Raw genomic sequence first — 27,528 nt, forward strand, 5'->3', positions numbered from 1 at the left:
ATAATATTTCCCATCTCATTTCATGGCAAAAGACAGTTTATTTAAGTTGTATAAAAAAAATTAAAAAGCTACAAGTTTGAAAATATACTTTAATGCCTTATATGGTGTATCAATAAACTTCAACAATCTGGCGTGAACACACAAGGAATTAGGGCGGAGTCCCACAGGTTCACAACACATTCCCGTCCTACTAAAACAGAATGAAAACACAGAAACAAAGACTATTATACAGTAACTGGTTATCTCATCAAACACAGAAAAGCTATGCACGAGTTTCAGTGAATAACACAGTTCCATTCTAGGGGCAACATTACACTCTTGTGGAATCATTACTTTACCGTCATACTAATCTGAACAAAAACGCATTAGCAGTACTACTCTCGGACTTTAAAAGCAGTGAGCCATTCAACACTTTAGTTGCCTTGTTTTTTAAGCCAAAGCACCCGCAGATGACCCATCAACTCTTGATGGGTACAGATGAGGTCACTTGGTAAATCACCTCAGCAGGTTTTTCTGACCCACCCTCAACAATGTAACAGTCATCATCATCATCATCATCCACCACTGTGTTCCCATTTACAGGAACGTCAGACTTTCCTTTGTCCAGATTGACGGGTGCAATTGGGTTCTTCTTTGCGCTAACAGAGGGTGAACATTCTGGCTTCTTGTTGCCGTTTACCTGGACAGAAATGGGTCTCACTGCTGGCCTAGTGATTCTCTGCTGCGATTTGCCAGCCATCAAATGCTTTGCCATAAACTCCTGTGCTTTGATACATTTGTGCCTTTGAAGTATCAGAGGGGTTTTGAAAGGCAGATGACAGACCCGACACTTGAACTCAGCATCGGCATCCAGTGGAGCTTGGTTTGCAGGGCCTGGGAGGTCTGCATTTGAAGAGACAGAATGTTTCTGACCGTTTTGGTTGAGTTCATTGGAGTTTGAACTCTTGGAGGCACCAGCAACAGCCTTGATCGCAGTGGGATTCTGGCGCTTTGCCGGCAAAAGTGTACGGACTGGAGCCCCTTGAGTAATGTTACCTTTGTATGTTTTTATATTAATGTTTTTCTTCGGTGAGGTGGTACGAGACACTTGAACACCTTTACCAGGTGTAGTAGGACTGTGATTTTTAAGCTGCCCAGCAGAAGTAGCCAAACGTTGCTGAGCAAAGAGATTTTTTCTTACATTTGGTGACTTAAAATGTGGTGGTTTAGCCGTGATGAGCCTGAATTTGCTGTTACTTGTTGGGGAGGTACAAGTATGGAAGCGAGGCACAAACTTTCTACTAGAGAGCAAGAGGCCACAACCTATACATCCACAAACTTTATCTGCGACGTGCGAGTTGCTGTGGGAAGTGAGAGAGACCTTCGACATAAAACCCTGTCCACATTTGCCACACGTGTATGGCTTTGGAAACTTGCGAATTGGTTTCAAAAGCACAACTGGCTGATAAAGTGTCCAGAGATCCACAGTCGGTGCACCAGCACTTGAAATAGTTTTCTGTGTGTCTTTTGCAGAGGGGAGAGTATTTGAAAGAGATGCTTCAGACAGACTGGGGTTCATCTCAGGTACTTGTTTAACATTCAGAGTCCTCACAGAATTTTGTGAAGTATTAGCTGAAGTGTTGCGTCCTGAAACAGATGGTGCACTCCAAATAACATCGCCTTTCTGCAGCCTTTTGAGTTTCGCCTCCTCCTCTTTGTACTTCTCAAACCTGCGCTTCTTTATGACTCTATGATCAAGCGCTTGATGCCCTGGTTCATGTGTGTCGCTGTGCTCCAGCATGTCATTGTACAGAGTAAACTCTGTTCCACAAGAGCAAATGAAACTTGTTTTGGGACACACATGGTCCTCCAGGCATTTTCGATTAGCGAATATCTGCTCACAGTTGAAGCAAACATGTCCCCTATCCATAAAGTCTTCAGTGACACCATCCATCAGGAAGATCTGCTGCATCTTGTTTACGCTCTTCATAACCAGGCTGGGCTTGGAGGTGTGATCACTGCTGATGTTGAGCCCTCTAGATCACCTTTGCTGCTGAAAGAAATAATATAACAAGCAGAGGGAGGGAGGGGTAACAGTACAAACAGAAAATGGTTGGATTTAAACACACCAATAAATTAATAATGTACTGCATAAAATCATCAGCAAATTAAATAATCTGATGCGACAAATAAGTACAACTCATGACATGAATCGAACAAATATGTAAACAAAGTCTTAATAAAGACGAGCAGCTAACCCACTCTCATCTGAACCGCTTTTCTTCAATATGATCTCAGGGAGCTGGTGCCTAACGTCAGCAGTTATCTGGGAAGTGGCGGGGGACATCCTGGACAGGTCTCCAATCCATTACAGGAACATACATAGAGAACCATTCCCACTCACTTATACTTCAGTGTCCCATTAACCGAATATGCACGTTTTTGGTCAGGAGGAAGCCGCAGCAGAAACCCCACGCATGCATGAGGAAAACATGCTAACTCCGGACAGAAAGGCCACAGTCGGGATTCAAACGGGAGATCTTTCCGCTGCAGGGAATCAAAGCTACCTGCAAATTCATCATGCTACCCACGGTGCAACAAGATGGAAATTATATCGTTTTAGGACTTTAGAAAGGGTTACACAAACCGACTAATCGTCTCAGATTTATATGCCACATGGGAGACACAAAGTATGAAGTGAAATCTCCTTTACATACATTAAATCAGGCTTAGAAACCGGACAGAAAAATAATCCATCACGGGTTGCTTGATTTATGTAGCGTGAAGAAATCTGAAGCACAGGAAAAACAATTTGGCCTCCTCATCCAATAACTGTTGTAAAAAGGCACAAAAACTTATGAACGTCCTCTCTCTTCACGTAAACCAAATTTGGATTCAACCATCGCCCAATAACAGAAACAATGAGATACTGTATTGGTTACATTTCGCTAAACAAGTATTTATAAGATATGTTGGGTATAAACAAGGTTTATTAACGGTCTATAAACGCGGGATAGCCTCGTTATTAGCACGGTATGCTAACGTTAGCCTGAACTGGCTCGCCGACGTTTTAGCGTCAACTTACCTTCACGTAAAAGTGAGAATGAATCAGAACCGTGACATAGCGTGAACAGGACGATGTTACAGTTAGTCTAATGTCGTTCCGTTGGACATCTACTTCTTGCCTCTCTCACCGGTGTTAGCACAGGCAGGTAGCTGTTTTCTCTTCCCTCATTCTAAACAAGAGGAGGGGGAGAGGAAACGTTTTCTTCTGCAGAGCGCGCCTTTCAGCAGCGCTACATCCGACTACCCCACAGTATACTGCCACCTCCCGGAGGTATTTCAAACAGATCATTTTTCCACCCCAACATTTCTGATGATTTCGAAGGTGCAACCATAAAATAAATTAAATTGCAATTAAATTGTCAGATTTTTTCAACACAGATGCACCACTTCTGGGATGACACAGATTTACTAAATAAAAACAAGAGTATTTTTTGAGAAATTACTTTGATGAAATATTTTAGGATGTGCCATTTTGACTTGTGATATTATTTCTCCAATGTTTTCCAGCCTAGCAAAGGAAAATGCTGATTATGGAACCTTTACTCGATAGATCAGTGGTCCTAATTGGAATGATGCTGCTTTATATCTTAAATTACATAACACCTGACATTTTGTTTAGAAATTGTTTGAACATGTTTCAGGCTTCATGTATCGTTATTCAATAATATACTCTTTTGCACAAGTTTTGTCACCATGTCTTATTTTGAGACATTTAAAATGGTTTTGATAAAATTGTGGGGTTTATTTGTAATGGATTCTCTTCCATTTTGGTTACCCCTTGCCTGTAATGTCTTACTATCAAATCTTTGATAAATAACTATAAGTTATTATGATAGTTTGAATCAGTTATGTTAACTGAGAAATTTTTAAAATTCCCCATCAGTACATTTATGAGTAAATTTAAATGTCATAAAATACCATGTATGATACCACCGCAATCAGTGATATTTACACACACATATATGTATATATATATATATACATATATGTATATATATGTATATATACATATATGTATATATACATATATGTATATATACATATATGTATATATACATATATATATATACATATATGTATATATATATATATATACACACACACATTTAAATATACACACACATGGGATTTACCTAAAGTTGCTGGCAACTGTATTTTTTCTTTAAATGTCAAATACAGGTAATGTTAGCAATATTTATGTTTTCTTTGCATCCCAAATAACGCATTTAGTAAGAAATCTTTCATTTAAATTAAAACTTCAATATATCTAAACTCTTTGAAAACCTAATAAATTCATATTTGAAAAAATAACCAAAGTAGAAAATATCTGGATGTGCATGTTTGTTATTCTTCGCTAAATATTAAACGGACCAAAATTACTTTAACCTACTACTCCCAACGATCGTATTTTAGTGACTTTGTTTAAACAAACGAAATTACAAAAGGTCATGAGAGCTACAGCTAGAATGTAGATATACTATTAAACTCACATTTTTAACCACAAACTTGAACCTTTCTTGAGCTGCATCTAAAAGCTGAACCTTAAGTCTTAGAATATTAAACATTAAAGCTGAATGTCTTTAGATCTGCTTTAGAGTTGTGCATTTTTTTCTCTCATTGAAAAAAAGCTAACGTTGACCAAATGTTCATAAAACAACTTTCTTCAATTATAGGATTCTTGTTAGTTCCAGCTCTGCATTTCATTAAATCAACATTTTTTTATTGTAAATGAAACATTATTTTCACACTTAAACCAGGATGTTTTCCAGACTCCTATTTATTAACACCAAGAACAACAAAAAGCTACTTCACTATGAAGGAAGCTTGATAACCAAACCTCATTTCAACATTTACAGGCTAATGTGGCTGAAGAATAAAAGACCTGACTAGGAAAATCTAAAATGTACAAATAATCAAAGCTGCTGTTTTTATAGTGACAAGATGGGCTTACTTCTTAAATGTATTCAAAAACATTTGTGGCTGTGCAATGTCCAAACAACTCCTGCAATGTGAACATCAGGAACAACAGTAACACAGGGATCGAAGTAGAGTAAAATGGACTCTTGTCTTTATTTATATATTTACTACTTCATTTTCCACCCTTTTCAGTAAAAACGAGCATCATTAGGAAGTCTGTGGTTCTTGTGTTTTAGGCAGAGTTTCCAATCAGGATGCGATGAATCCTCCTGCGGTGGTTCTTGAGGGATTTCAGGCTCGGGTAGGTCCCCTGACAGACGTCACACTGATAGGATTCAGACTGCTTGTGAGTCAGCATGTGTTTCTCCAGACTGTCCATTGTCCCGAACCAGCGAAGACACACGGGGCAGCGAACTGGCTTGATGGCAGGTTTGCATGTTCCACTTCTCTGGTGGAACATTAGACTGAGTGTATTTGGAAAGTCTGCATTGCAGTGGGAACAGTGGAAGGTTTTAGGTGGATTTGAAACTCGCACGCCTTTGCAGCGATTCCAGGAAATGTGCCTTCGCAAGGAACAGCGGGATGCAAAAGTATTACCGCATCTAGTGCACACAATCCGCTGTGTTTTGGCTGGACGAGAAATTAGCTCTGGGTGTGGTGGTTCCTGTGGAGGGTTCAGTGGAGGCGGCAGCACTGACTGGGTCAGCAGCTGCTGCTGCTGCTGCTGTTGCTGTTGCTGCTGCTGTTGTTGCTGCTGCTGCTGCTGTTGTTGGGGCTGCTGTATTCTGACTAAAATAGGCTGTGATCGCTTTGGCTGTAATCCCTTCATCAGCTGGTGATGAGGATGCATATGAATCTGCAAATGAACCTCATATTGAGCCCAGGAATTAACTGTTTCTCCACAAGTTGGACATGTGTACGATTCTTGTGCATGCTTTTGCAAATGCTCCAGGAGGAGCCTTGGAGACGTAAATCCGACCCCACACTCACATGTCACCCTTCTTGGGAGTACAGAAGGCAGGGACATAATGCCCCAGTTTCCCGAATCATCCCTCTGGGTTTGACAGTCTGCTGCATCGCCTGTTAAGTTCTGCTGCACCGTCACTCTCTCCGCACCAGACATGGTTCGCTGGAACTGACACCTCTTTCTGTGAGCCATCATGTTATCTTTGCGATTGAAGTACTTCCCACAGAAAAAACAGGAAAACATTGGTTTTACAAAACCAGAATTTAGTGTGATGGCACCCTGGCTTGGAATCGGAGCTACAGCCCCAAACCCTCGTGGCCTGAAGCCACACAGTCGCAAGTGACGCCGTAAAGTCGATGCACGGCTGTAGGTTTTCTGACACCTATTACAAGGGTAACGCTTTACACCATCAGCGACAAAATAGCGCAGGCTGTGCGGTGCCACCTCTAGGTGTTCAGCAGATCCAGACTGCTTTCCCAGTCCATCTTCAACACCTTTATCTGCCGACCTAAACATGTGCGATTCATCATCCAGGGGCATCGCCCACTTCTCTTTTCCATCTTCGTCAGCAAGTCTGTCTGCATCCCATGATTCCACTTCTCCTCCTTGGAGTGAAGCCAGGGCAGGACTCTGATGTGGCTCCGTTATGGGGAAGGGGCTGAAATTCATCGCTGCAGGAGTCCAGGCCAGCTGCAAGTTGGCAGACTGCTCAGATTTTGGTGAAGTACTTTCCACTTTGACATGGCAAGCAGCTTCAGTGCCCACAGCAATGCTCTTGTGACGTTCCTCTTCATGACCTACATTAGTTTTGGTGCTGTTTGCCCTCATTGTGAACATTCGCATGGAGGGATTAATCTGCCTGGATACAAGAGACAACTGACCGGGACACCGATGCATTTTTAGGTTCCATCTTCGTGCATAGCTGCGTTTACACAACGAACAGTGATAACCCTTTTTGCCATTGCTCAGGGAGTGGAATGGCACCGTTTTGGGAGTAAACGGTAACTTGTTTTTAAGAGAGCCTCCTGGCTGAACGCTCTTGCTTCCCATTTGTGGGCAAACATGATTGTCAGGCAAAGGCAACCGTCCAATAATGAGCTGTTTGCAACGACGGCAACATTTAATCCTCTCCTTCTTGTGCAGGAAATGATGCTCAGTTAGTTTGTCCAAGTTCAAAAAGACTTTACGACAGCGGCCACACTGATATCTCCCAAATGCGCCTTTACAAGTTGGATCCACAAGCTTTTGGCGAGTCTCAAGAACCACAACAGGAGACAACGTCTTGGTTAGAGAGACAACCCTTTTCTTACTTGATTCAAGGATTTTGCTAATGGACGGGGCTTTTGTTTTTATACCAGGTTTAGTGAGAAGTCGTCTCAACTGAGCAATTGAATGATCGTTGACTGAAGACGCTTTAGGTTTAGCCACACCTATTATCTCAACCGGTATGGCTTCTTGTTTGGGGACGACTTTGTTATCATTTTGATTCTCAGACAAAGGAGGAGGATAGTGGTTCTTGTAAGCCGATGCTAGCAACCTCATTAGAATGTCATTTTTGGGCAAATTCTCACCCGTTGCACCGTGAACGGAATTGGACTGGTCCTCTAAATGGATTTCTTCATCACTCCCTAGCACATTCTCTGAAACAGTGGGCATGTTTTCAGTCCGTTTCAAGCTGACATCTTGAGGGGGAGAGCACTGGCCAAGAGGAGAGGTTACCATGGCAACATGGTCCTCCAGGGCTACATCTGCTGCATGGGAGTTTGATGTAGATGCTTCATGCGATGTGGACATGGAGGTAGAAGGGCAACTAAGGTCTAACCCTGCCTGCCGTGGCACAGTGAAAGATGCCTGCTGTGAAAGAAAAACATTGTTACACTGTTCTCCAAGACGAGCATCATTGTTGGCGAAGGGCTGCAGTAGCTGAGGGACATGAGACCGTTTATGCTCCAGCAAAAGATCAAAGTTGTGAAATTCTTCTCCGCAATCACAAATGTAAAAAGAAGGCGAGGGACTTTCAAGTAACATGGCAGGTGGACCTGCTGGCTCTGGGGTTGTGAACAAACTCTCTTGCAAGCTGGTGGTAGACTGAGAGGGTGAGGAAGCAGAGACTTTGGAGAGCATGCCTGCATGACTCGCTTGATGTACGAGCAACGATGCTAATCCAGTGAAGGTGTCTGAACATGCCACACAGCGATACACCCTGGGAGTTGAAGTGTTCCCCTGTAACCCAAGCATTTTGGCAGCCAAACACACAACGAGCCGGGTTTTCTGGTAAAGCTGAGCAGGTTCCTGGAAATCAAACACAACATAACAAATAATTGTTAATTGTAATGAGACAAAGCTAAATGACAAAATAACTCAAAGTAGATTTATCTTTATTAAACAGAAAATGTCACTTTGCAATGTTTATTTAAATCTCTTACACTTAAACCAAGGTGATTTGAAGGTGAAAACCTGGGCTGCTACTGTCTGGATTTTCCTCAACGCTTTACATCCCACAGCGCCTGAGGCAACTGAGGCATGAGCTGGATTCCAACATGAGAAAACAGCTATGCCAGCCTACTGTCAACAAATCCATCAGGCTCTTTCACAGAAATGGGATCAGACCATGCAACTGCAGAAGTTGCATCACATGAAATGATCAGGTGCTTTTTCATTTAACTGTTAAAAAAATTAATTAACTGAGCAGACCTGAGAATCAAAACCAAACCATGTCTTTATCAAGGCCTGATGTTGAGTGCAAACAGCCTAACAACGACTGAGAGCAGGGAAATCCTGACAAAAATACTGATTTTTTTTAATCAGATAAAATCATTAAAACATTATTTAGCAATTAATACAACTAATGGATTGCTGAAGATATGTGACGTTTGTGTATCGCTGAGCTCTATGATTTAAGAAAAAACGGGATTTAGGGTGTAAAATTGTCACCCTGTTATTAGTTGTGACTGCTCGTTTTCTTTTTCTATTTGTTTTGAGGTAATTATTTGTCTCTTTGAATTCTACGTTGTTGTACTTTTTATTTTTATTTTTTTTGTGTTCAAAATAAAGATAAATAAAGAAATAAAGAAATTTACGATTTTTTAAATTTGTGAATCAATTCAGCTTTCCTCATTCCGTAAATTATTACACGTTCTTGTGACATTTTCAAAACAATGTTGAAGCTGTATCTATAATTACTGTGGTCAGTGCTGAAAGGATTAAGATGTAAAATGAAAATTGTACAATGCCATGATCATACAGTCTGGACTTTACCTACAATACATGAGATTTTTGTGTTTTCTTTCAAAATCAACATAAGGACAATGGTGATTACATTTCACCAAAAGGCTGGAAAATAAAGGAAAACTAATCTCTTGCCTGTTCCAAAACAATTGTGTTATCTGATGTTGGCTCCCCTATGTGGCCTTGAAGGCTAAAGAATTCAAAACTCCCTCTAGAGAGGATAGGCGGATGGTGCTCTGTAATGCTGAGAAAAATAATCAAATAATCGATGCATCAAGATGCGGACATACATGATTCTGCATCGTAGAAGTATACACCATAATCGATTATAGTGGAACATACAGGGTTTCCCCCAGAGCTTAATAAGCCTGGCGGCCCGCCAGGCTTTGCTTGCCCACCCGCCAGGTAGGGCTGCAACAACGAATCAATAAATTCGATGAAAATTGATTACTAAAAGCGTTGGCAACGAATTGCGTCATCGATTCGTTGTGTCGCACAACTCTCCCAAAAGCGCCCCCCCTTCCCGCTTGCCGTTGCGCGCAGAGCAAGTCAGATCAGCGCGAGGGAGAGCTGGCAGATCAGCGCGAGGGAGAGCCGGCGGAGAGCCGGCAGATCAGCGCAAGGTTCGCGCTGCTGCGAACCAGTTCCGCCCAAGGCCGGATTAACTGGGCAATTGCCCAGGGCCCACGAACTCTAAAGGGTCCAGGGCACGAGCACAATACTGTATCTATAATTTCCCGCTTTATGAGGACTATGGTGACCGTATGTTCCGTTTTCCCCGGACTTGTCCACTTTTCACTTTTCACCGGGCGTCCGGACTGCGGGTTCTTGTATTGATGAAAATGTCCGGCTTTTCATCCAGGAGCAGGGATCGAATTATGGGGGAGCTGGATATCCTACACATCCAGGAGAGCCGGAAAAAAAGTTTTCTATATTATATAATTTTGGACTCTTTTGAGCAAAGAGCGGCACAGCGCGTTGTTGCGCAGCGATCCAGGCATCTGCTTCCAGCCTACGGTCCATTCTCAAAGTGGCGCAACCAAAAAACTATAATTAGCACACAATCGTTCATGTCTGCACATGTTCTCTATTTTCTGTCTTATTTGTGCCTGATGCGTGCTACTGCGGAGCTCATCACCTGTGCTGTGGTGATGTCACCTCACGCAGCATCGAAAACGCGCTCTCCGCTTTGCGGTCAGGAGATCCCTTTGATCTGCTCAAAAGTAACTGAAGAGGTGAAAAAGTAAGAATCCAGGCAGCAGTTTTTCTGGAGAGTTTAGAGGAGATGCAGGAAAATGAGAGACAGACAGGACAGGAAAATAGTTAAATAAAAACAAGAAAACAAAACAAAGTGTTGAAAAGTCAAATGTCGGCAGATTTATCTCCACTACACGTTTTTACCTGTATAAAACAATAAGTTATACACATGTAATATTTATACATCTGATACAATTCAGAGCACCTTCAAAACTCAGTCACACACCCAGGGCCGTTTCCAGACATATTGGGGGCCAAGGCAAAATGCCCCCCCCCCCCCCCCCCCCAGAAGCCTCTGTGTAATTCATGCCCTCTCCAGTAGTGTTAGTTATACAGTGTTTATAAAAGCCCCTCAGACATTACAGACATGTTCTAATATTATCAGATGAAAAACTAAATGATCAGACATGCTGTCTCATCTGCTTCTTTTATAAACTTGCTAAAAGTAACAAAACCCTATTTGTGGATTCTCTGAAAGTTTCCATGGAGTGTGGGACAACTTATTTTTTCATTGATCCTATCGTCTAATCTCACAGCTGAAACAAGCATCCTTAATAATCTGTGCACAGGAAGCTTACCAATGCTGTAGTAAAACAAAAGGTATAATAATTTATTATTAATAAAACCTTGTTGCAGCACTAAAGCAGAAAAATTAGATTTTGCAGTAAATATGCTAAATATTTACATATGAATTGTTTTAGAGCCCTTTTATTGGCAGAATCTGATATTAATTTAGTTCTTACAAAAAATGGGTCTCAACATGGTTTGTGTGGCGTTGCCATAGTGTGACATCATAGGCACAGATCCCCTGTCCTCTTGTTTGGAAATGGAAATATGGTCACCCTATTAAACAAACTGTCCACCCGGGCTTTTGCGCTGCACAGAGACGCTTCGCTGCCTATGACTGAACGTCAGTTGAGAGTCAGTCTCATGCAGACTGACCAATGAAGAGAGGGCCTCAAGTTAAGACCCTCTCCTCATTGGTCAGTCCACACGAGGTGGGTCAAAGGTTACTCTGGGCGGGTTACGTGTTGTCAGGCATTCAAGTATTGAGTATATTTACTGCATATTACAGTAAAATATTCTGTATGTGACCACATTATGGTGATCCTCGGGTCGTGATGATGGAGCCTTTGAATATTGTTGCCCAGGGTACAACAAAGTGTTAATCTGGCCCTGGTTCCGCCGTCACATTCCCGCAGAAACTGGTTGATCACACCGGGGCCAGACTACTAGCATGTGGTTTTACAACCACAATGTCCTCGGAAGCAAAAACGCTTTTAAAAGGGAGGGAGGAGTCCTAACTGTTGCTGCAGGCGTGTTGTGTGAGAGTGCAGTTATATACTGGTTAATATATTTTTGGGTTCAGTTGCTTTCATGTGGCCTAATGTGAGTCTACTTGGGATCATTGGAATGATCAGCAGCATTTCTTGATGTGACTTTATGGCAGTTGCCCAGGGCATCATCGCAAGGAGGATGGCATTCATTTACTTTTGTTTTATTTGGTATTTTTTCAGTCATTTTTGGAAATAGTGATCAATTTTGATAAATTCACAGCCTATGTTTAATTACATTTAAAAATTAGTTGTTTGACATCCCCAGTTATAATAAATGTCAACAGATGAGATCAAACAAAACAGATGAGAATTGCCCTTAAGCTGTTTAACTTGGACCAAGCATTTTAGGTCACAGATAGATGTAGCTTATAGGGTCTCTGTCTATACACCTTATAAGACAATTTAGGTGATGGCATGTTGTTTTTCTGCTATTGAACTGTTTTCTAATAATGTTGTGTTAAATAAAGTGAAGGAAGGAGAGAAATAACGTTTCCCTAGCAGTTTTTAAAAATTTCCCCATGTAATCCGATTAATCGATTAATCGTGTCGAGACCCCGTCCGATTCATCGATTATCCAAATAATCGTTTGTTGCAGCCCTACCGCCAGGCTAAGCATCATGTCCCGCCCCCCCTCCCCGACCCTACCGTGTCCGCTGACACGACAACACGAATGGCGCAACAAAACTAGAGCCCTCCATCAGCTGATACTGGTGAGAAACAGCAGCAGAATGTGTGCAACCACCCCACCCCCGCTCTCACAGAGGAGCGTGCGACTTAATCCCAATTTTAAAAATGTTTTATTATTTTCTGCATTAAACAGATCTTGATTCAGTCAAGGGCTGTGCAATAAATGGAAAAAATTATCGTTATCAAAATTTCTGACTCAGAGATAATTTTCCCCATGTCAATAAATTTAATAAAAAATGAAAAGATGTGTGTAGGTTGGCGACGTTCATGTCCCTTTAAGAAGCTGTACCACCTTGAGTCATGTAATGACTCAGGTAATACATGTGACAGCCTCATCTAGTGGACAACTTTTGTTTCTGCACATACCTGTAGTTATCGTTCATTTATCGTCAAAGGTGAAATCATCAATATATCGTGATACTGATTTTAGCCCATATCGCCCAGCCCGATGGGGGGGGGGGGGGGGGGGGGGGTCACGATGCAAATTTAAACTCGTGTGCTAACATTAAAATATTGTACTGATTACTATCATGTACCCGACAATTAAAATAGTATCGGTCAGTTAATATAATATTAATACTAATGAGCGTCTGTCAGAGGTCTCATACTCGTTAATATCCGTTCACCTAATGTAGTTTAGCTTAGAGAGAGGGAGAGCTTCCGGTTCTGGAGCTCATGCGGGCTTTTGTGAGCTGGACCCGACCCAAACACCAGCAAGCCAGTCCAGTTGGTATTTTTAAAAGCTGCACATGATCCTCTCCTGGTTGTCTGGGCAGGGGTTCTGATCCAGTTCCGACCCAGAAACCAACTGGCCCGCTGAGCCGCGCATCGCTTCTGGTGGTCGGTTCTGACCTGGTTCTGATGGTGATCTGAGCTCCAGAAATCCCCATTTCATTTTTTAAACTCCACCACGGGTCTCTGGAGCCCAGTGCGGACCTTTCTGTCCCGGTACCGACCAATGTGGGCTACAGAAGTCCGTCTTTTCAGCTGCAGAAATGCCCTCTGCGACGGAGATAGAGGCGTTGTTTCTCTCATCTGGAAACCCGTGGACTCGATGTCCAGACAGGCTGGAGTCGGTACAGCCGTCACAAACTATAGTTTATCAACATGAACACAATCCAACACTAGTGTACACACACACTGATTGGATAACATGACCTCTCTACCCTAAAACTAGCCACTCTCCACACTGAGCTGAGGCAGCACCAAGCTTCTAACTCCCTTTGGTTATGTCAGAGGTTCACATTTAGAAACAAGAGCCTTTTTAGAAGCTTTGCCGAGAAAGGCCACTTTTTACTAGAAAACTCTGCTGTAATGCATTTTAAAATTAAATATCCACGATAAACATTTCAAATAGGATTTTTTGGGCAGCATTTTATAAGAATTAGAAAAAAATTTCAACCTGCAATTTGCTCTTCAAGTTTTTGTATCATTCAGTCTCATCAGTGGATTCAAATAAACCCACCATTAGAATCAGTGATCATGTCTTTGTTAGTGAGCCAACTTACTAAATCAGCAGTGGTACAAGTAATGGGCCATTCCCATCTGAAAAAGTTGCTCAGTGTACGCCCGGCTTAAGGCGAGAGGCCCAAACTTCCCTCTCCCCAGCCACTTGGGCCAGCTCCTCCAGGGGAATACCAAGGTGTTCCCTGGCCAGGTGAGAGACATAGTCCCTCCACCGTGTCCTGGGTCTACCTTTAGGTCTCCTCCCGGTTGGACGTGCCCGGAAAACCTCACCAGGGAGGCGTCCAGGATGCATCCTGACCAGATGCCCGAGCCACCTCAACTGGCTCCTCTCGATGTGGAGGAGCAGGGGGTCTGCTCCGAGCCTCTCTCGGATGACAGAGCTTCTCACCCTATCTTTAAGGGAGAGCCCAGTCACTCTTCGGAGAAAACTCATTTCGGCCGCTTGTATCCGTGATCTCGTTCTTTCGGTCACTACCCAAAGCTCATGACCATAGGTGAGGGTAGGGACGTAGATCGACCGGTAAATCGAGAGCTTCGCCTTCTGACTCAGCTCTCTCTTCACCACGACAGACCGGTACAATGCCCGCATCACTGCAGATGCAGCACCAATCCGCCTATCGATCTCACGCTCCAGTTTTCCCTCACTCTTGAACAAGACCCCGAGATACTTAAAATCCTCCACTTGGGGCAGGACCTCATCCCTATCACTGTGTTTTGTTCAGATTTTTACTCATCAGCTGTTTATGCTTAATTTGTTTCTTAACTGTTATCTTAGTCTCATTAGTAAACTAGTGTTTCCTCTGTGGGGGCCGGCTGTCCCGGGGGCAGTGGTGGGCTGTGGCGGCCGAGGTGCTTCCCATGTCTACTCTTGCCAAGGCTATTGCTGCCAATCTTGGTGCTCCAGGTGCAGTTAGCTCCTTTGATGGCATTTTTGTCTTCTTTGTATCTACTACATCTGCACTCAGCCAGCTGCCCTTTCTCTATTACGTGTGAGTGTGTGCGGAGGGAGAAACAAAGGGGATCTCTTATGTGAATCTGTGTGGGAGGGGTGGGAAACCGACTGCTGTCTGGTTGTTTTTAATATTGTAAAGCGCTTTGAGCTGCATTTGCATGAAAAGTGCTTCATAAATAAATTTTGATTGATTGAAGGCATTCTACCCTTTTCCGAATCAAGACCATGGTCTCAGATTTAGAGGAGCTGATTCTCATCCCAGCTGCTTCACACTCGGCTGTGAACCGCTCCAGCGAAAGCTGAAGATCATGTTCTGAAGAAGCCAACAGGACCCCATCATCTGCAAAATGCAGAGACCTGATCCTCAGGTCACCAAAAGGGATGCCCTTCACACCTTGGCTGTGCCTAGAAATCCTGTCCATAAAGATTATAACCAGAACCGGTGACAAAGGGCAGCCTTGGCGGAGTCCAACTCTTATAGCTCTTTTCCATCGCCTGGTCTGGAACGGTCAGGTCTGGGTATTATGGACCGGTATGTACCGGTATGGGTCTAGAAGTTTTCTGGCAAGCGTTTCTATCGCATTCCAGGCTCCAGTTACTTGTTGGGGTAGCGTAATGCGTCACACAGCGCGACGAGATCGCGCCAAAACACAACAACAATGGAGTCCAGTCAGCAGCGCGTTCTTTCTGTTCTTGGTGTTTGGTATATTCTTTACACCCACATCACGATAGCGTTTAGAGCTATGTGTGCACATCGAGGAGGAGGGCAGCTGAAAGGCGACGACGCTTTCTGAAATTAATATCGGACACGAGGCATAACTTTCTACTGTTGAGACAAAGACGGAGGCGCCAGGTGGTAAGTAACTTCTAATGCTGTATTACATGTCGTTATAATCTCTGAGGGGGTGTCTAGGGCAACTATCAAAAAAGAAAAACTAAAAAAAGCACCAAAATCAAATGGTTTGGTTGTATATTGATCATTTAAGACATGCTAAACATGAAAGGCCAACACCTAACTAAGTTTCAAACAGCTTCTGCACTCATGGTGATGCTAGTCAACACGAGGGCCTGAATCCTTCACTCTTTACTTCCTGGGCATGTCATAGATAAGTTGTGCAGCTGTACTGAAATTATTATAATTAATTATATAGGTAATTACAAGCAATACCACATTTGTGCATTTAATAAAGTGAACAAAACATAACCAGTCACTGGTAGCTCCATAAAGAACAGCTGTTATTTTAACCTTAAACAAATTCTATTGATGTGAACTTTATGTCTATAACCATACTGCTTCAATCTTTTTCACAGCACTATTCTTTTTACTTTTACTGTGTTATGACTGTTTTTTTTTTGTTGGCTCTTTTGAATCAGCGACGGCAACCAACTGTGTGGGCCTTCAGCCGTGCCAGTGCCTTCTGGGATGTGACCATGCCAAACTTCCCTCCGTCAGATTGGATAGCTCATTTCAGAATGTCAGAAGAGACCTTTTCATATCTTTGTTCCAAGCTCCGTCCAGCTATGCAGAAGAGGAACACCAACTTCAGAGCCTGCGTGCTACTCAGGAAAAGAATTGCAATTGCACTGTGGAAGCTTGCACCTAACAGTGAATACAGGAGCATCGGGCTTCTTTTTGGTGTCAGCACGACCTCTGTGTGCCGCTGTGTGCAGGACTTCTGTAAGGCTGTCTGTAAAATCTTGCTTGCCGAGGTTATTGCTTTTCCAACTCTGCAAAAGCTACAGGAAATGACTGACTATTTTGAGACCAGGTGGGGGGTTCCTCAGTGTGTGGGTGCCATCGATGGTTCCCATATCCCAATAATCGCACCACAGGGATTCCACACAGACTACTTCAATAGGAAAGGTTGGCATTCCATAATCCTCCAGGGCATTGTGGATGGCAGAGGCATGTTCTGGAATGTTAATGCAGGTCAGCCAGGTAGCTTACATGATGCCCGTGTGCTGCGATTGTCCACATTTTGGGACTTGGTTGCTCATGGACAACTGCACCCGACTAGCACCAAGAACATAGAGGGAGTAAATGTAGGCTTTTATGTGCTCGGGGACTCTGCCTATCCTCTACAGAACTGGCTCCTAAAACCATTTTCAGACAACGGTCGTCTCACTGCTGAACAACAGACGTACAACAGGAAAACGTCCAGAGCCAGAGTTGTGGTCGAAAATGCATTTGGGAGGCTAAAGCGTAGGTGGCGATGTCTTCTGAAGAGAAACGACAGTGATGTAGAGCTTCTTAAATACATGGTGCTGACCTGTTGTGTGCTTCACAATATCTGTGAGAGCCATGGGGAGGAATATGTAGAATGTGACGCACCTGCTGATGAACCAGTGGTTGCAAATATGCAGGAAGTTGCAGAGGAGGGCAGTGATGTGCGTGAAGCTCTGATGCGACACTTCACCCGCTGACCTCAGTTTGTGTTTTTTCTTTCCATTTACTTTGTTTATTGTTTTGACACTTTTAACTGTTGGAAGCCTGTAGTTTGAACTGAAATGTTTGTTTTATTTTCAGAACTTAATAAAGTACACTATTTTACTTTTAACAAACTGTTGCACCTTTCCATTTTAACATATATCTAAGGTGGGCTGTAATGTAATCTACATTTATTATGTAAATTTAAATTTGCGAGCAAAATTGTTTAAGACAATTCATGCACACCTTGTTTTTCTTTGAAAATTTATTGATAAAAAGGACAGACGGATAAAAAAAAATTACGGGACAAATACATAGCTCCTTACTGCCTGGGTGGTGGCAGGAAGTCAGAGGAGCTGCCCATTCTTTGTGCGACCAGTCCAAGAACAGCATTTAGGGCACCCAAATGTTCAAAATATTGCTCTGCGATCTGTAATTCATGTTGCCTTGCTGCTGCTGCGTCTTGTTGCATCCAGTTAACCGGCTCCCGGCTTATGCCTTCCATTCTGTCCATCTGCCTGCCATCTGCGATCTGCAACTCATCAAATATCACCTGTGTCCGTGCTTCCAATCGCCGTCTTCGGTCACCTGGAAACATTGACAATTACATTTGTGTTTATATGGATAACAAAATGTCAATTGTCCTGTGAGCTTGTCAGTTTTGTTTATGCACAAAGCAATTTTTAGAATGGTCACACACTACCTGTGCGTCGACGACATGGTAGATGTTCCTCTCGAGTGGTAGTGGACAGAGGTGATGGTGGTGGCGAAGGAACTGGCCGAGGCGATGGTGGCACAGAAGGTCCTGGAGTGCTACTTGAGGAAGTGGATGGTTCCTCTGAAGAGGGAGTGTTTTCCGCTTCAGATGTGTCTGAAAAACACAGATCAAAAAATTAGTAAGAAAAGATCACAAAATAAATCGGTAAGAAAAGCACAATATTTTTGCAGCAAAAGAGCATATAGGCATATAGTAAACTTAATAAAACTACTATGAGTTAAGGCCATTTTGTCATTTGGAACGTGTCCACTAGATGGCAGTAATTCGCCAGTGACGTACAATTAATTGCAATTTAATGTTATATTCTTATTCAATCGAAAAATATATACTTGTTAAAAGTCCACTCTAGGCTAAAAACACTGCTGGCACAACTTTTGGGATATTTATAATATTATATCAGCTCGCTGATCCTCAATGTGGGTGCTCAGCTGTATAAAACAATGAGATGCTAAAAACACTGAGATGCTAACGTGAAAGTCTAACCGAATTTCCCATGTTTTAAACAATGAGACGCTAACAAGAAAGGCAAACTCCGCTCCAGCCTCATGTACGCAACAACGACATGCTAAACAAAAAAGGCTTATATCGCGAACAGCGTGTTAAAAAACACGGGGGAATGCTAAATGAAGGTTAACATAAACACGAGGGGATGCTAAGGCTAGTTAACATGAGGTGGTAAATCCTTTACTTGCTGAGCATTTCTTAAATAGCTGCTGCTATTATTCAGTGTTTTGGTGCTGCAATGAATGGCCTGCAGAGCTAAAAAGACAACAAAAGAAGTGCTTACCAACAGGGTTTATGAGTGACTCCAGGATACTGGTCGCCGAGTCCAAGCCTCCTTCGCTGCCTCGGTTTGACGGTCTGTGTCCATAAATAGCGTCCACCACATCGTACCACTTCCATGTACTTCGCCCATTCCCACTACGGCCGTTGCTGTCCTTAACTTTTCTGTAGTGGGCTTTTATTGTTTTCAGCTTAGCACGACACTGCTCGGAGGTGCGCTGGAATCCTTCAGCTGCCATGCGCTGAGAAACTTCTTTGAAGACTTTCATTTCTTATCATCCCATCCAGCTCGGCCTGAATGTTGCTATCTCCGATGATGGTGAGGAACGTTTGAAGCTCCGCATTGGACCAAAAGCTATTACTTGTTGCAGGCATTTTCACACACAAGGAGTACAGCCAAACAAACACTGGAACTCGACTCACTTCTTTCCATCCCCTGGGATTGTCACGGGTAGTTACGTAATTTCTCCCCCAATCAGAGGACTCTGGACCTTTTACGCTGTGGCTCCGCCCAGACCAAAAATCTCTGGACCCACAACAGAAGGGGTCCCGCTCTGGCCCGCTACTGGACCGGTTCGGGTAGGTTTCCTGGACTGGTTCAACGATCGAAACAAAATATTTAGCGACCCGATCCTTCCCATTCCATGCCAGTTTGGTCGGTGGAAAAGGCCCTTAGAAAGTCTCTAGGATGCGGTGGAGAAGGCTTGTGCAGCGATCAGACTCTACCATCATCAATGCAAGATCTTGGTGAAAAGTTAATGCAACAATGGATGGAAATAGCTCTTTTGACTTTGTAGAAGCTTATCGAAACAATGCCCCAGCGAATGCGTGCCGTAATCAAAGCTAAGGGCGCTCCAACGTAATAATAGTGACATTTATTTCCAGGCAGTGTACATAGAAAATGCAAAAGGAACAACATGGATGCAGAGGAGAAAAAAGCTGACAGCTATATAAAAATCTTACCTTAGTTAGATGTATTATTATTATCATTATTATAATTATTATTACCGGTGTTGGGAGAGAAAACATATTTTGCTTGAAAGCAAATATCTTATATCTTAAGTCATTAACTTAAAAAAAAATGTAATTCAGCAACAGTGTGTAGAAGACTTCCATCCAGCCATCCATTTTCATCCGCTTATCCGGAGTCGGGTCGCAGGGGCAGTAGCCTTAAGCCGGGCGTACACTGCGCGACTTTTTCACTTGTAGCACTCAGCTTCAGCTCAAACTGTACGACTTCCTCGCAGGGGAGATCTCACGAGTCATGTGCTCACACTGTACGACCCAGTTCTCGGATGCGACCTGACTGCTCACACTGTACGTCTGGTAGCAACACGTCGGACCTAAAAATATGCTAAAAATAGCAGTTTTTACACAACACATCAGACTTTTTTGTCTTGTTTTGCCTGTTGTCCTTCGGGAGTGCTGCAGGAGGACACACAGCGATTTATGGAGGTTGGATGAGGAAAACGAAATAAAGAAAGTAAATCTATGTTTTGTGATCAGTTTAATTTGACATGAACACGACAAACACACTTTCTTGACAATCTTTGTGAGTAAAAAAATGTGTAAAAACAAAAAAGAACAACGTGTGTTATTAGGGAAATAGCGGGCGAGCGGTGTTGATGCATGATTGCGCATGCGCCGTGAGCGGTTCTGATACTTTTTGGGTCGCAGCTGCTCACAGCGCCGCTTCAACAGTGCAATACCCTCACGAGGGACGAGCAAAATATCAAACACGCCAGAAGTCCGTGCGAGCTCACGATTGCTGATCGGTAGCTGGTCACTGGTGTTAATCACCTCTCGTAATCCCTGTACACTACACGAAGCTCAGCGCAAAACTCGCCCCGATCTCGTGGATTCTCGCACGAGTGGAAAATTGGCTCAAAAAAGTGAAAAAGTCGCACAGTGTACGCCTGGCTTAAGGCGAGAGGCCCAGACTTCCCTCTCCCCAGCCACTTGGGCCAGCTCCTCCAGGGGAATACCAAGGTGTTCCCTGGCCAGGTGAGAGACATAGTCCCTCCACCGTGTCCTGGGTCTACCTTTAGGTCTCCTCCCGGTTGGACGTGCCCGGAAAACCTCACCAGGGAGGCGTCCAGGATGCATCCTGACCAGATGCCCGAGCCACCTCAACTGGCTCCTCTCGATGTGGAGGAGCAGGGGGTCTGCTCCGAGCCTCTCCCAGATGACAGAGCTTCTCACCCTATCTTTAAGGGAGAGCCCAGTCACTCTTCGGAGAAAACTCATTTCAGCCGCTTGTATCCATGATCTCGTTCTTTCGGTCACTACCCAAAGCTCATGACCATAGGTGAGGGTAGGGACGTAGATCGACCGGTAAATCGAGAGCATCGCCTTCTGACTCCGCACTGTCTTCACCATGACAGACCGGTACAATGCCCGGATCACTGCAGATGCAGCACCAATCTGCCTATCGATCTCACGCTCCAGTTTTCCCTCACTCTTGAACAAGACCCCGAGATACTTAAAATCCTCCACTTGGGGCAGGACCTCATCCCCATCACTGTGTTTTGTTTAGATTTTTATTTATCAGCTGTTTATGTTTAATTTGTTTCTTAACTGTTATCTTAGTCTCATTAGTAAACTAGTGTTTCCTCTGTGGGGGCCGGCTGCCCCGGGGGCAGTGGTGGGCTGTGGCGGCCGAGGTGCTTCCCATGTCTACTCTTGCCAAGGCTATTGCTGCCAATCTTGGTGCTCCAGGTGCAGTTAGCTCCTTTGATGGCATTTTTGTCTTCTTTGTATCTACTACATCTGCACTCAGCCAGCTGCCCTTTCTCTATTACGTGTGTGCGTGTGTGTGTGCGCGGGAGTTTGCATCTGCTTGGGACGGGATTGAGGGTGGGAGGAGGGAGAAACAAAGGGGATCTCTTATGTGAATCTGTGTGGGAGGGGTGGGAAACCGACTGCTGTCTGGTTGTTTTTAATATTGTTAAGCGCTTTGAGCTGCATTTGCATGAAAAGCGCTTCATAAATAAATTTTGATTGATTGAAGGCATTCAACCCTTTTCCGAATCAAGACCATGGTCTCAGATTTAGAGGAGCTGATTCTCATCCCAGCTGCTTCACACTCGGCTGCGAACCACTCCAGCAAAAGCTGAAGATCATGTTCTGATGAAGCCAACAGGACCCCATCATCTGCAAAATGCAGAGACCTGATCCTCAGGTCACCAAAAGGGATGCCCTTCAAACCTTGGCTGTGCCTAGAAATCCTGTCCATAAAGGTTATAAACAGAAACGGTGACAAAGGGCAGCCTTGGCGGAGTCCAACTCTTACTGGGAACGAGCCCGACTTACTGCTGGCAATGCGGACCAAGCTCTGACACTGATCATACAGGGAACTAAAAGCCCGTATCAGAGAGCCTGGTACCCCATACTGCCGGAGTACCCCCCACAGGGCCACAGGATTGAGGAGGTCTTCGAAGTATTCTGCCCACCGATCCACAACGTCCTGAGTGGAGGTCAGCAGCACACGTCCCCACTATAGATAGTGTTGGTAGCGCACTGTCAGCTGCCTCTGGAGTCCCACAGGCCAAAAAGACCTGATAGGACTCTTTCTTCAACTTGACAGCATTCCTAACCGCCGGTGTCCACCAGCGGGTTCGGGGGTTGCCACCACGACAGGCACTGACGAGCCTGCGACCACAGCTCCGGTCGCCTGCCTCAACAATGGAGGCACGGAACAGGGTCCATTCAGACTCAACGTCCCCCGCCTCTCCTGGAACATTTTGGAAGTTCTGTCGGAGGTGGGAATTGACAGCTCTGCCCCTCTCTTCACCCGAGTGTCCAAGACATGCGGCCGCAGGTCAGACAAAACAACAACAAAGTCAATCTTCGAGCTGCGGCCTACGGTATCCTGGTGCCAAGAGCACACATGGACACAGTTATGTCTGAACATGGTGTTCATTATGGACAATCCATGACTGGCACAGAAGTCCAATAACAAAACACCACTCGAATTCAGATCGGGGGGGGGCCGTTCCTCCCAACCACACCTCTCCAGGTCTCACTGTCGTTGCCCATGTGAGCGTTAACGTCCCCCAGCAGAACGAGGGAGTCACCGGAAGGAGCGCTTTCCAGCACCCCCTCCAAGGTCTCCAAAAAGGGTGGGTGGTCTGAACTGTAGCTTGGTGCATAAGCACAGACCACAGTCAGAACCCGTCCCCTCACACGTAGGCGGAGGGAGGCTACCCTCTCATTCACTGGGGTAAACCCCAACGTACAGGCACCAAGGTGGGGGGCAACTAGTATGCCCACCCCTGCTCGGCGCCTCTCAGTGGGAGCAACTCCAGAGTGGTAGAAAGTCCAACCCCTCTCAAGGAAACTGGTTCCAGAGCCAGAGCCATGCGTTGAGGTGAGTCCGACTATATCTAGTCGGAACCTCTCAACCTCACACACCAACTCAGGCTCCTTCCCCACCAGAGAGGTGACATTCCATGTGCCAAGAGCCAGCTTCCGTAGTCGAGGATCAGACCGCCAAGATCTCCACCCTCGACTACCACCCGTCACACACTGCACCCGACCCCTTTGGCCCCTCCCACGAGTGGTGAGCCCATGGGAAGGGGGACCCATGTTTCCTCTTCGGGCTGTGCCCGGCTGGGCTCAATGGGTGAAAGCCCGGCTACCAGGTGCTCGCCAAAGTGCCCCACCTCCAGGCCTGGCTACAGATGGGGTCCCAGGTGACGACCCACGTCCGGGCGAGGAACACGGTTTCCATTTATATAATTCATCATAAGAGGTCTTCGGACTGCTCTTTGTCTAGTGTAGAAGACTTATGTCACACAACTCAGTGAAGTTATTCAACATGTTCAGTTCTGACTGCACTTGATTTATGAATTAAATGCTGCTCGGAAGCCAGTCACTCGATTCTTGTTTGTTGTGAAATGTTAATTTTCATCAACAGCTGCATGGCTCAGGTAGATAAGTAGGTAAATAATAACCCACCATCATTAAACTTATTAGATTTAGCAGCTATTAAGATGCAGCTTAAAGTCAAGCCCCTTTTAATCTGAGTGCAATTTGTTTACCTTGACTTGGATCGATTAGCTAAAACTTCAGATGAATCTGTTACATGTGATTGGATTTTAATAATGAAAACAAAAATAAATGAAACTTTCAAAATCACAGGAAAATGTACTAAATCTTCGGTGGTAAACAACGCACTGAAATGAGGAATAAAATTGTCCAGATCTTCCAGTTTTACGGACAAAATCAAACATGACTTAACCGCAACACACACCCACGATAAAAAAAAAAATCTCACTACCACCTTGCTAAAACTGGTCAAATAAAAAACGACCACGATTATGCAATTTCCAGTCAAAAACGCACGAAATCATCACTAAGAAGCCACACTATGAAGGCAAACAGCTGTTAAAAGCTAGATGCCGTTTATTTATCTGCAACATTAGCTCCATTAGCTTCTATAGCTCGATCATTCCTACAATCAAGGCTGTCCCTAAACACCTCGGAGGAGGTGCTAGCTAGGTTGAGCTAACCAGAAGAGGGAGGAGGTGGCCGACCACGTTAAGCAGGCCGGAAAGGAATAACTAACATTTTCTAGCTAGCCACAATCTAGCGTTGTCTCTGGAGAAACAGCAGCAGCACGTACTCACCGGTCAGCGGATGAGCGCAAACGTTTTCTGTCGAAAAATAACCACAAAACCGAGGAGAGAGGAGGGAAAATGGGCTCGACTCCAGTCTGTCCATGCGAAGCCCAAACTCTCTGGGGGTGGGGGGCGACTCTGCTGGGCTATGAGCTGAACAAATGTGATGGTGTGCCAGGAGGAGGAAAACACAAGAGTCGACATCTGCAGCTGCCTGGTTGGAGAAGGCGCGGAGTGCTTTGCATGCATGGCGCATGCGCACTATACGAGTGCCTTCCCTGATAGAGGTGAATGGCGTCTGGCAAGCTGTATTTGCACCTTTTGCACGGGCGGACATGTATCTTTTCCGTTTTGGGGGACAACTACGGAAATTGAGCCACAGAAATTGAAAACGTAGTTTATGCTCAGTATGTCATGTCCTGAATAAACAATGCACAGAAGAAAACATATGAACCCCTTCTGTTTCTACAGTCATTAAAAATAAATCATTTTTATATAGCTGCAAACAAGGTGCTTTACAAGCAAAATATTTTTTATGATTTCAAATTATTATAATTAAAAGATAAATACAAATTCGATAATAAAAAAAAACGCAGACCCAAAAATACAGAAACACCAGCAGCGCCGGCGCTCCGCACACGCACAGCGCGTAGGGCACCACGCCGGGGAAGGGGCACCAAACGCAAGCTTATGAAAAAAATAATATATATATGTTAAAGACAGATTTCAATTAGAAGATGTGCAAAGCAAGTTAACAGCATGTTTACAGAGAGAAAACAATACAAAAAGGAAAGGAGATGGACCGTGTCCACTTTTCACTCTGTCCAGGACGTCCGGACTGGTTCTTGTATTGATGAAAATGTCCAGCTTTTCATCCAGGAGCAAGGATCGAATTATGGGGGAGCTGTATGTCCTACACATCCAGGGGAGCTGGAAAAAAGTTTTCTAACTATGACATCATTTATGGACTCTTTGGAGCAGAGAGCACAGACAGCGACACAGCGCTGCGTTGTTGCGCAGCGCTCCAGGCTGCTGCTTCCAGCGCACGGTCCATTATCAAAGTGGCGCAACCAAAACTAGCACACGATCGTTCATGTCCACTCATGTTCTCTACTTTCTGTCTTATTTGTGCCTGAAGCGCTCTGCTGCGGAGCTCATCACCTGCACTGCGGTGATTTCACCTCACTGACGCAGCATCGAATCGCGCTCTCCGCTTTGTGGTCAGGAGATCCCTTTGATCTGCTCAAAAGTAACTGAAGAGGTGAAAAAGTAAGAATCCAGGCAGCAGTTTTTCTGGAGAGTTTAGAGGAGATGCAGGAAGATGAGAGACAGACAGGACAGGAAATAGTTAAATAAAAACAAGAAAACAAAGTAAAATGTAGGTAGATTTATCTCCACTACACGTTTTACCTGTATAAAACAATAAGTTATACACATGTAATATTTATACATCTGATACAATTCAGATCACCTTCAAAACTCAGTCACACACCCAGGGCCGTTTCAAGACATTTTGGGGGCCAAGGCAAAATGACACCCCCCCCCCCCCCCCCCCCCCCCGTCTGCAGCCAGGTCCTACTCCCACCGCTGGGAAGAGACCGGCAGAGACCAATATATATATATGATTTATTTTTGTTACAAAACACACAATTAACTTAGAATATGTGATTATTGTTAATTTTATTTATTTATTTTTTAAAATAAAAATTAAAAACACGGAAAAACTGGGAGGGCGGCGCCCTATCGCCCTCTACTGGCCAGCCGCCACTGCTGGAGAGACTCCTGTTGGTCCACCTGAATAAGCAAACTAGAACATATCAGGACCCGCTGCAGTTTGCTTATCACCATGGAGTTGGAGTTGAAGATGCCATCATCCAGCTGCTTCAACCAACCCACTGTCATCTGGACAAAGCAGGCAGCACTATGAGGGTCAGGTTCTTTGATTTCTCCAGTGCATTTAACACAATTCAGCCTGATGTACTTTGCCAGAAACTCCAGAAGACACAGGTGGGGGCCTCAACTATCACCTGGATTAAAGACTACCTGACAAACAGACCACAGTTTGTGAGGCTGAAGAACTGCACATCAAACCAGGCGATCAGTTACACTGGAGCACCACAGGGGACTGTACTCTCACCATTCCTTTTCACCCTGTACACCTCAGACTTCCAGTACAAATCAGAGACCTGTCATCTACAGAAATACTCAGATGACTCTGCAGTTGTCGGGTGTATCAGAGATGGACAGGAAGCTGAGTAGAGAGAGCTGGTGGAGCGCTTTGTGGCATGGTGTGGAAACAATCATCTGACCTTGAACGTGAACAAAACAAAGGAGATGATTTTAGACTTCAGAAGAAACAGGGTGGAGTCAAACACTGCTTCCATCATGGGAGAATAAGTGGAGGTGGTTGAGGAATACAAATACCTTGGAGTTCACCTGGACAACAGACTGGACTGGAGAAAGAACAGCGAAGCCGTTTACAAGAAGGGACACAGCAGACTGCACTTCTTGAGGACGCTTAGGTCCTTCAATGTCTGTAGCAAGATGCTGCAGATCTTCTACAAGTCTGTTGTTGAGAGTGTAATCTCTTCAGCCATCGTTTGTTGGGGTAGTAGCATCAGAAGCAGGGACCTGAAAAGTCTCAACAGCCTAATAAAAAAGGCTGGTTCTGTTCTGGGGACGACTGTGGAACCACTGGAGGAGATAATGCAAAGAAGGATTCTCCAGAGAATCAAGAAAATGATGGACAACCCTGAGCATTCTCTTCACAAGACTGTCCGACAACGGAAGAGTGTCTTCAGTCAGAGGCTTCTTCAGTTTCGCTGCAACACTGACCGCTACTGGATCAGAATCAGAATCAGAAGTTTTTATTGCCATATGTGTGCCAAGTCACAACATTAGGAAATTGCTGCGGTATTTTGGTGCAGAAGGTAAGATAGAAAAAAATTAATTAAGAGATAAGCAAATATAAGAACTAATAAAACACTCATGATAAAATTATTAATGTAAAAAGTGGCAATAATTAGAGAAGCAGCTATCTACTCCGTGTAGGTATTAATCT

The 27,528-nt window shown here is 44.2% G+C and overlaps 4 protein-coding genes across 6 annotated transcripts; 1 reads left to right on the forward strand and 3 right to left on the reverse strand.

The window, feature by feature from the left end:
- Window positions 1-71: 71 nt before the first annotated feature.
- Window positions 72-3,385, reverse strand: LOC107378642 (zinc finger protein 615). 2 transcript variants are annotated; one of them, XM_015948956.3, is made up of 2 exons: window positions 3,065-3,385; window positions 72-2,029 (listed from the first exon to the last, which is right to left on the reverse strand). In XM_015948956.3, exon 2 carries the CDS (start codon window positions 1,967-1,969, stop codon window positions 458-460), a length of 1,512 nt encoding a protein of 503 aa, XP_015804442.2. In that variant the 5' UTR covers window positions 1,970-2,029; window positions 3,065-3,385; the 3' UTR covers window positions 72-457. The 2 variants fall into 2 exon arrangements, with proteins under 2 accessions (XP_015804442.2, XP_015804441.2); XM_015948955.3 differs by having other exon boundaries at window positions 72-2,032; window positions 3,065-3,355.
- A 1,419-nt stretch (window positions 3,386-4,804) lies between these two features.
- im:7147486 (zinc finger protein 226) lies at window positions 4,805-24,763 on the reverse strand. Of its 2 annotated transcripts, XM_054740366.2 has the most exons (3): window positions 24,477-24,763; window positions 10,296-10,424; window positions 4,805-8,221 (listed from the first exon to the last, which is right to left on the reverse strand). In XM_054740366.2, exon 3 carries the CDS (start codon window positions 8,165-8,167, stop codon window positions 5,195-5,197), a length of 2,973 nt encoding a protein of 990 aa, XP_054596341.2. In that variant the 5' UTR covers window positions 8,168-8,221; window positions 10,296-10,424; window positions 24,477-24,763; the 3' UTR covers window positions 4,805-5,194. The 2 variants fall into 2 exon arrangements, with proteins under 2 accessions (XP_054596341.2, XP_054596340.2); XM_054740365.2 differs by lacking the exon at window positions 10,296-10,424.
- Window positions 15,846-17,281, forward strand: LOC139070184 (uncharacterized). The gene is made up of 2 exons (XM_070551920.1): window positions 15,846-15,902; window positions 16,232-17,281. Exons 1-2 carry the CDS (start codon window positions 15,846-15,848, stop codon window positions 17,279-17,281), a joined length of 1,107 nt encoding a protein of 368 aa, XP_070408021.1.
- LOC129163309 (uncharacterized) lies at window positions 17,608-21,037 on the reverse strand. The gene is made up of 3 exons (XM_070551684.1): window positions 18,851-21,037; window positions 17,989-18,156; window positions 17,608-17,873 (listed from the first exon to the last, which is right to left on the reverse strand). The coding sequence occupies exons 1-3, from the start codon at window positions 19,113-19,115 to the stop codon at window positions 17,608-17,610; spliced, it is 699 nt and encodes a 232-aa protein (XP_070407785.1). The 5' UTR covers window positions 19,116-21,037.
- Window positions 24,764-27,528: the final 2,765 nt, after the last annotated feature.

Source organism: Nothobranchius furzeri, chromosome 5, assembly GCF_043380555.1.
Source record: "Nothobranchius furzeri strain GRZ-AD chromosome 5, NfurGRZ-RIMD1, whole genome shotgun sequence".
NCBI lineage: Eukaryota > Metazoa > Chordata > Actinopteri > Cyprinodontiformes > Nothobranchiidae > Nothobranchius > Nothobranchius furzeri.

Excerpts from the sequence above, each read along its gene's own strand:
- im:7147486 (XM_054740365.2), bottom strand. The coding sequence starts at position 8,167 with ATGCTTGGGTTACAGGGGAACACTTCAACTCCCAGGGTGTATCGCTGT.
- LOC139070184 (XM_070551920.1), top strand. The coding sequence starts at position 15,846 with ATGCTAAACATGAAAGGCCAACACCTAACTAAGTTTCAAACAGCTTCT. Across the intron at positions 15,903-16,231 it reads AAACAGCTTCTGCACTCATG|CGACGGCAACCAACTGTGTG; the intron begins GTGATGCTAGTC and ends CTTTTGAATCAG.
- LOC129163309 (XM_070551684.1), bottom strand. The coding sequence starts at position 19,115 with ATGAAAGTCTTCAAAGAAGTTTCTCAGCGCATGGCAGCTGAAGGATTC. Across the intron at positions 18,157-18,850 it reads GTCACTCATAAACCCTGTTG|ACACATCTGAAGCGGAAAAC; the intron begins GTAAGCACTTCT and ends TGTGTTTTTCAG. Across the intron at positions 17,874-17,988 it reads ACCATGTCGTCGACGCACAG|GTGACCGAAGACGGCGATTG; the intron begins GTAGTGTGTGAC and ends CAATGTTTCCAG.
- LOC107378642 (XM_015948956.3), bottom strand. The coding sequence starts at position 1,969 with ATGAAGAGCGTAAACAAGATGCAGCAGATCTTCCTGATGGATGGTGTC.